The 9,362-nt window shown below is 40.3% G+C and overlaps 1 protein-coding gene across 5 annotated transcripts in view; it reads left to right on the top strand.

Annotated features, from left to right (window-relative positions):
* LOC146471561 (uncharacterized) overlaps window positions 1–6,036 on the top strand; it is a 28,952-nt gene extending 22,916 nt beyond the window's left edge. For 4 of the 5 annotated variants that reach the window (XM_085120008.1, XM_085120010.1, XM_085120011.1 and 1 more), the window contains 5 exons: window positions 578–626; window positions 1,472–1,540; window positions 2,275–2,382; window positions 3,083–3,242; window positions 4,311–6,036. In XM_085120008.1, coding sequence (XP_084976134.1) covers window positions 578–626; window positions 1,472–1,540; window positions 2,275–2,382; window positions 3,083–3,242; window positions 4,311–4,333 — 409 coding nt within the window. In that variant the 3' untranslated portion in view covers window positions 4,334–6,036. The remainder of the gene's footprint in view (window positions 1–577; window positions 627–1,471; window positions 1,541–2,274; window positions 2,383–3,082; window positions 3,243–4,310) is intronic. The other variant, XR_014866670.1, reaches the window with a different exon arrangement.
* Window positions 6,037–9,362: the final 3,326 nt, after the last annotated feature.

Here is a 9,362-nt window from a genome sequence, read left to right on the forward strand (position 1 = left end):
CGAGTGTTGATGTTTCTATCGAGGGCATAACGCTCGGAACGTCAGCACTCGAATCTCTTTACGGTGGCCAATTAACCTTTAGTTATCAACTCTGTTGACGAAACCAAGCATTTGTTGCCACCAACGCAGCACCACAGTTTCTCCAGAAACTAACCTCCAAGAAATTCCGCTTTAAAAAGGCAAGCCCCTCCTTCACTTCCCACCTTTGTGGGCGTGAGATGCAAATTTAGACGCCGTTCAGTCGTGGCGCCATGGCACGTTGTTGACTCAAGCCTTCTCTGGAAAAATATTTCTCAATATTTCATGACATCCCCACAGCAATATAAGATATCAAGTTCAACGTTTATTCTGAAAACTGAGCCAATTTGATCGGTAAGGGCCGAAGAAAAAGACACGCTGTTTGTCAGGTGTTTACGCTCTGATGGTTGATTGACAACTGAAGGTGAGAATGGCCTGGCCAGGCTCCTTTTTTTACCGGAATTTCCTGTTTAATGGACGCGTACCTTGTCTAACGTCTGATCCTGCTTTCCTGTTTTTATGTCAACACTAAAAGGATTTTCTGTTTTTGCCTTTCCAGGTGGCAAACTAAATACGAGGATCTTTGGCAAAAGATTGAGCCTTTTAAGGTCAGTTAGTGGACTTACTTCTTTTGTACTTCACAAACTGCGCAAATATACAGTTAACCGCTTACTTTAACCTCTCCGCAGACAAAGACAAGTCTGAAAAAGATGTTATTGCCTAATCAAACATATACGTCATGAGAATATAGAAAGTAATCACCAAGATGAAATGTCAAGTTCTCCCATCTAACACCATTAGAATTGCCTGGAGAACAATGACATCAGATGACAATTATCCTGCGAAATCGCGCGGAATATCGCCTGATATATACTTAGCGGACGAGGCCGTAGGCCGAGTTGGCTAGATCGAGCAGGATAATTGTTTTATTATTCAACACATTGATAACAAAGCAGAGTTTTATTACAGAATTCTGGGGATGATCTTTATTTTGCCATTTTTCTACCCAATACTAAGTTACGTTGATCACAGGATATCTGTTGACTACGGACGACCAATATTCGGTGCACCATGACCATATTAATTACTTCGGCAGTGTTACAATATGTTGAATAATAAATATCATAACCCTTGGAGGCGAGGAGAATACATCTGGGCCGGATTGTTCGAAAGCCGATTTAAGCTAATCCACGATTAAAAGTAAACCGAGGTTTTCAGCTCGCTCACTAAAAATGATTTTAAATCCTCATTTTAAGCTAATGGTAAAGAAAAGTCTAAGGCAAAACTTAGGGACAAAATATTTTGGACGAATCCTTATGGATTTAGTAAAAATACTCGAATCAAAGTTCAAGTTAGTCCAGGATTAGCTTAATCGGGCTTTGAACAACTGGGCCCTGAGTGTAAAATGCGCGACGCTTCTGTTTATTCTAACAGTCTGTTTTCTTCGTTTCAGGATCAATTGGATGAATACGAAGCTGAGAGGAACGCGCTTCTTTGTCAAAATAATCAAGCCAAGGATGAGGTAGATACACTAAAAGTACTTTATTCTCAATGGTTTGCCTCAAAATACCATAGCTTAGAGTGGTTTTCAGTTGATTATCGTTGTCGCAAAACGAAAATCAAAGTACTCTCTCTGGCTGATCATAACAGACGCAAACAGCGCAATGAGCCAATCAGAATCCAGAGCAAATACATGTGACCAGCGCCAACTGAGCCAAGCGCGGGAAAACGGGTGCGTGCAAGTCAGGGCTGGTTTTGGTCTTGCTTCTCATTGGTTGAGAAACTGGCGCGAGCTTGTGAACCAATTACGCGAAATTGAAAATTGAAACCCGCTCTATCATGCGTTTTATTTAAATATTGGACAATGTCTCGTATATCATTTGCCTAAGTTCGTCAGAGACATCACAACAGATCGACGGCAAGGTAGACTGGGCATGCAGCAAAACAAATGACGTGATAATGGACATCAAATAAGTAAACTTATTGTTAAGCGTTTGGTACCAAAAATAATTGAAAAAAATAATTGTAACAACGTTTCAATGTGCCTGGAAATGAACATTATATATTGGGAGGTTGGATGTCCCAATTACCCAACGAAGACGTGTTTTATGGGAAGAAAATTCCAGCCGATCAACGCTTGAATACTCCATCGTCTTAGTTAGCAGAGCTATTCTAGGCGGGGTACTATGTTATGATAGATCAAACTAGAATGATACTGTAATTTCATATTCTATTGTTTGCTTCTTTTCTTGTTAGGTTGCGAAACTGGGCCAGCAATACGCCAAGTTACTTGGCCACCAGAACAAAAAACAAAAGATCCACCACGTTATCAAGCTAAAAGAAGAAAATATTGCTCTTAAAAGCGTAAGTAGACCAAGTCTTGAAAGAATTTAAAGCCAATATTGTCACACAACGGTGACACGTGCGGTCTCTAAGCTCGATAACACAAGTGGTTCGGACTTGTAAAAATCTCGATAAGCGTTTGAATTTCGGAATCGGTGTTTAGCAGGCCTTGGATTTATCTGGAGCGGAACTCGAAATAAACGATAATGAAAATTCATGGACAATTGACACAAGCGTTCCCTTGATGGCCAATTTTCGGGGCTCGACACGAACTATGGAAGGAAGAAAGCCTAAATCCTCTGTATTCAAAGTTTCACTATTTTAAGTCCGAATCAACAAGATATTTTGTGATTAACGGCAAGTTGGCATCAAGGACTAGAAAATTAGCTTTTGTGTCCTTTGGAAAGTCATGTACGAAAGAATACTTCCGCCCCGTATCCGAAAGCTCTTTCTCATGTGATTTTGGTTGAGGAGAAAATGCGTACAAGAAAAAATTGCGTCATTTGTCTTGCGAAAAAATTGTAATCTTGTAATAAAAGTTGTAATTTTGATGTGGAAGATTCTCGAACAACGCGAAGAGTCAATAACGGCTTTTGCTAGAGTACCGAATATTATCCGAAGGCTGCCGAAGATTTGCGTCAGTAGATCGGCCTCCTCGGAGACTTCCAAAGTTTGCGGAAGCTACTTTGCATCGTAATACCGACCGTAAATTTATTCACAGGAAATTACGAAGCTCCGAGACCAAACTGAGAAGCAGAAGAGAGCAATAAAGAAATTGGAAGAGAAAGCTGATCAGGCATCCGGAAAGAAGAGATTTAATCCAGCAGAGGCTTTCTCGCACGCCAAGAAAGAAAACATGCCCCTATCAGTTATTTCAAATGGTGCGTACACTTGGATTACAATTAATCATAGACTAGTAATAATCAAAGATTAGGGAGTGCATTCGATGTCACCAGGCTCTCTCTTCTTTGCCAAGTTGGTGATGATGTCATACGCCCCTGCAAAATCTGCAGGGGATGCCAGATACGCTTCCCAAGATCCATTCATTCAAAACATTTTTTTTTTTATGTTTATTCATAGCTGTTAGTTACATATCCTGACTGTGAGATTTAATTACATCTCGAGATAGTTTCAGTTAGTTGGTTTGTTTATCTCTTAAACTCAATACCTGTGCCCGCGGGACCCTATAATAGGACATTTCCTCTAGGGCGTCATTTTACTTCAACTACCAGAATCCTTCTGGTTTTTGTTTTCTTATGCTAATTAGAGCTATTGTTATTTGCTCTCCACTGGGATTACAAAATTTAAACTTGAAAAGGAAAACGAACTGAATTCTGGTAACTATAGTTAAATTACGTCATCATGAAAATGGCCTATTGTTCAAAATGCCGACACCGAAATGGTGTAGGATCTTGGTTACACAGGATTCCCACGAAATCATGGGATCCCTTCCAACGCGGAGGGAACAGCTGGCGAAAGGTTTGGAATGTTATTAGAAGCTCCCTTTGAGGTTTTAGGGAAAGTCATATTTTGTAACTTTTCTGCGTCGTTTTAAGAAGTGCTCCTTATATAGAGGATATTTCACGGCGGCGCGGAGATTATGAATTTTATGTGGTAAAAACAATATTTTACGAACGAACGCTGCGATTGTGTATATTATTGTTTTTAACACATTAACACAAGAACATAAAATTCATATCTTCAAGCCACCGTGTAATTTTCTTTTTATTATATAGACAAATCTATCGCTCGCCATTTTTCACCGACTGTTTGCACAAACAAGCGTGAAAAAGCGGGAAATGACGTCATCAATCTCCTCACTAGTGAGGATATGAGAAATACGCCACTCAGGTCCCAGCTGTAGTTTCGCATGAATTTTACGAGTGGTGTATTTTCCAGTAAAACACTCCTGTTCATATAATAAATTTATTCTCTCTCTTTCTTTGCAGGAAACGGATCAATCAAGTCGTAATCTAGCAGCCTTTTGCTCTTCTCAATTATCTGGAACTGAAAAGTCACTAGCTAACGAAATATGGTTATCCGCGTTATCAGGGTTATACGTTTGAAGTGGTTGTTTGTGAGTGTTGCGTTACAAACATCATTGCGTGATGTTCCAAAATGACGACTGCGGAAGTGAGACCATCGTGAATCACATAGGCCGTGATTGGGCTAAACGGAGGTTCAAAATTTGGTAGCCCGTACGCCGGGCGTTAGCACTTAAAATGAATTGCTTGACAGTGCTCCGTGCCAACACAGTTTGTACTTGAACTGAAGCCTGCAGGTTTTTGAAAACAGTGCCATACGGGTCAATCTTTATTATCCTGAGTCTTCAGGTACTTTGGCCAGCGGATGGTCGCAAGGCCATGAGGCGACCAACCGCTGACCAAAGAGCCTGAAGACTCTGGGTCGAGACTGCATACGGGTCAGTTTGCTTGAAAAACAAATAACTCCGTCCTTTCTATTTACTTATCAGTTGAGATGTGTTTCCATCACTTTTAACTTCGACATAAACTACATCACTTTGAGCGCTTTTATTGACCGATATTGATTGTTTGGTGGCCAGTCGCGATACCTTGATACCAATCTCTTACCCAGAGTCCTCAGGCTCTTTGGCCAGCGGATGGTCGCCTGAGGACTCTAGGTAAGAGATTGATTTGATACCCGGGCTAAGATCACGTGACCTTCTCATATGTTTGCCTTGAGGACCAAAAGGCTGCGACGGCAACGCCAACGTCAAAACAGAAAATATTTAATGAGCAAACCAATGGCTGTGCACGTGCGTTTGAAATTGGTTCCAGCTGCAATACAGCAACGGAAAATGACCAAGTTCTGTGAGCATGAGCCCGTGAGGGTAAATTTTTCTTTATATTGTCGAGTTTAAACCCTGTTGACACAAATTACGTTCCTGGATAATTCAACCACATTGAACGGGGTGGAATAATTGCAAACTAGATCAGCTAACGTTAATATATATTTCTAAGTGACGTTTTCGTTGCCTTCAGGGAGCTCCAGATTTGACTAAGAGCCAATTTTGTTTTTAGTCTCCATATCTGCTGGTAAACAACGGAAAGGAGCGAGAGTTCTGGGGATGTGACTGATTTGAAATTTGAAAGTCGTACTCGTACTCTGATCTGAAGGTTCCTAGTACTGTTAGAGGGGGGACCATTAGTGGCCCATCATATGCCAACCTCGTTCCCAGGGTCCTCTCCTATTCTACAGGACCCTGGGAACGAGGTTGATCATATGCTTCATCCTGGCTATTTTTATACTGTATTTAAAAGGGTGAGAGCGAATCTACCATGTGGTCCCTGCTAAGTTAAATTTGGTCCCTCCTAATCAAATACGTAACTAAAACCCGGTAGAATATGGTAACTTTCTTGTTGAAAGTGATTAAAAAATGAAGTATGAAATCAAACAGAAGAGAATTCGAAACGGAGATCTTACTTTCAGGGAGAAGAATAACGCGATGTATTTTTATAAGCACTGTATTTTAAGGCTGGATAATGCAATATAAACGGGGTTTATGTTGCATTATATAGTCTTGAGTTGTTATCCATTTCACCATGTAAATAGTTTGTAAAAATTGAGTTCGAATTATATTATTGCATTTTATTGCATGCATGTTAATTGTAAAGTCAAAAAATGAATAAACCGTTGCTTTTTGAAATTATGAAACTGTTTCCAATGTTGTTTTGTTTAGGCTGTATTGGTAAAACCGAAACTGTATAAATGATTTCCTCGGTGTTTCAACAAGTCCCAGGGGAGTTCTTTTATATCGTAAAAGAGACTGTTGTCTCAGAATATCTCTCGTTGGTGACTTCAAAACAAGTTTGGTTTGTACAAAAAAAGTTGCCATACCCTCTTGGACTTGTGTCGATCGTAGGGCTCACGGTTGCGACCATGTGTAAAATATACAAGAGAGACTTGCTCTTGTTCAATTTAACAGCGAACGGCAAATTTCGAATAAACATGGTCACGTCGTTCGCGGTAAACGTAATACAGCAGCAAGAGACAAGTTTCTTTTTTTATCATATAGATCTCCTCTAATAATAATAATAAAAATAATAATGTGTTATGACAAATTTTCGCACATATTTCGCATGAATTACAATGGAAATTTGCAATGTACTGGGACTGGATTAAAAAGTAAACAGACTAAAATTGATCAGTTGTATGAATACTCTGGACCCAATGTTTCTGTTTTCGTGACTCTGTACAACCGTGTTTTGAGAACGTTTTTAGCGATAGCAGATTAAGGCTGTTTTCACACTATACCAGAAGGAGTTTGTATTTCATAGATATGCATTCGATATAATGTTAACGGGCACCGGTATAGAATTCGCACCAGTACACAAGTCATCCTTAATCTGGTTTGTTGTGAACATATCTTGATTTATAAGATTTTCCACACACCGTATCTAAATGGCAAGATTCGATTCCGTGCAGGCCAAAGATACTTGCCCTTGCTTAATATAATCTCCGATCGATTTCAAACTTGACGTTTTACTTCATCAAGTTCTTGTACAACATAAAATTTTCTATAGTGTTGTCTCTCTGCTCAAAGTTTTGTGAAAATTTTTGCTTGGCAATCTGACTCGCACAACTAAGTTGTATGCGTAATACAGCGTGCGCACTTGGATCATTATCAGTAGCAACACACAAAAAAAAAATAAAAACCCTCTTACGTAAATCGTCTCACTTGTATAGCGATGATTTAAAACCCCTGGACATAAGGGTTTATACAACCCCTTTGGGTACCATTACAAAACTTTTCCGGTAGCTTTCTTCTATTCTCAGAAACTTATAATCATTGATTTACTTTTCTGAATTTGTTAGGTTAAATGTTGCCGACATTTGTAGCTATAAATTGATCTTGAAAATACATCTTGAGGAATTCGTCAGCGCAGTCTTTTGCTACAGTTGTCCTATGTATGAGATGTGTCACATTCCTAACATATTAAAACGGATTTTACCAGATCTTCTCTCTAGAAGAGCGACATCAGGATAGGAGATTACAAGGATACTAAAAGTCTGAGCGAGCTAAGCACGCGGCAAGCGCGCGTGACAGGAGGGATTTAGAATTGTTTACGCCAAACGGCAGAAGTCGGACCACGTAACCATGCTGACCCTAGCTACATTTACCGCTCGCTGTTTCCAGTTTCTCAGTAAAATTGAGTAGTCCTTCGTTGGCATCAAAGGCCTGAATCATTTTACACTATGCTAATCTATGTACTCATTTAATTTTTTAAAGTAACTGAACACAAACGCGAATCACACGATTGCCCTAAAGGCTGGTTTCCATATGATCGTGGATCGCAGATCGCAATAAGGTCTGCGATCCTGCGATCGTGATCGCAGACGATCGCAGAAGATAGAACCATGTTCTATCTAAAGGCTTGTTTCCATATGATCGCAGATCGAAATAAGGTCTGCGATCGTCTGCGATCATATGGAAACCAGCCTTAAGTCTCCCTTAATGACAATCACCGCGTTCAGGTTTGTCTTGTTTCAAGGTCGGGGAAACCGCAAACTCGAGGGATTTTTTCCCACTAGCTCTGCTGAGGTTTGATAAAAAATTTTCTCTTGTTGGTAAGCCGTAGCGTAACTTAAATAAAATCTATGTAATAGTTTACTTTAGTAGTCTTACGGTCTCAGAATTTAGAATAGCTTGTTCTGATCTCTTTATCATGTACATGGTCGGTTCACGGTGAAGAAAGGTAAGGGAATTTATACTACTGGCTGATTGGTAAAAACTGTGATCAAGGAATAGATAGCACTCAAGACCGAACAAAATAGGCCGACGAAAGGAAACAGACGCGATTCCAGAAATGGCCGACAAGTTTGACGTAGTGATTTATCAAGTTTTGAAAAACATCCTGGAGGTACGCCGGAGGTAGACAAATAAAAGGATGTCGACATGACTCTGGCGCATTTGTTACGGTAATTATTAAAAACTGGATCATTGTATAGTGCACTTTCGAGAATTTGATTGGCTTAGCGGTCATGGTATATAAGTCATTATACCATGCCCAAAAAATAGCGACCATTAAATTGCCTTCTGGTTGTTCTTGCAAAGCGAAATCAGCAAGATCTGGTAATATTTCTTGATTGTTTTTAATAAAACAATAATTATTCGACTCACTCTTGTTGGATAGGACTCGCGATTTGAGTCAAAAGGTATGTTTCCACGGTAGTGTGTACGGACGTAAACGCTGATGAGTGTGCGAGCCGCTTGCGTAAAAATGACGCAGAGAGTTGAACAGTGCCCAACATTTTGATTTTACGTAAGCCGATCGTAGACTTCATGCATCATCGGCTGTTATGTAATTCCAACCGCCTCCGGAAGCCAACCTCACTCCCAGAGAAAGGACTCTGGGAATGAGATTGACGTTTACCACCGTGTACGCACGTCAAGAGCGCACGTGAAACTTACGCAACAAATCCACTCTGAAAAACGCGAACACAAATACCGCCCGGGGGGGTACTCCCCTATATAAGATATATAGGTATGTGCCGCCCCAAAGAGTCTAGTTTTTGAGCCGTTTTGGTCTGAAAAAGGGTATAGATTTTGACAATTACGGTCGGAAATCGGGTCGAGTTTTTGGGGCAGGGAACATTTACGAAAGCTTACAAACATATTTTTCTTCACAGTACGTAACTGGAACGACTGACTGATAGCGAGAAAAAGAAATAGATAAACTATGTCATTCCAGCTTACTTTTACTCCTTGCGTCAACGTCCGTTCGGCACTGATGCATAATTATCAGGTCTGAAAACGGGTATGAATTTAAGAGGTCAGGTCTGAAAACGGGTGTGAAAAATGGCATGTTTAGGTCTGAAATAGGGTCGGGATTTGAAGACCCGGGCGGCACACCCCCACCAAAAATTCCGGGGAGTACCCCCCCCCCCCCCCCGGGAAATACCGTTTCTTTCAGACTACGAAACAGTAAAATAAAATTGAAAGTTGTCGCGGTAAATTCGTTGGAACTTTAGCTTTACAG

This window comes from Pavona decussata, unplaced genomic scaffold (assembly GCF_977016875.1).
Source record: "Pavona decussata unplaced genomic scaffold, jaPavDecu1.1 SCAFFOLD_102, whole genome shotgun sequence".
NCBI lineage: Eukaryota > Metazoa > Cnidaria > Anthozoa > Scleractinia > Agariciidae > Pavona > Pavona decussata.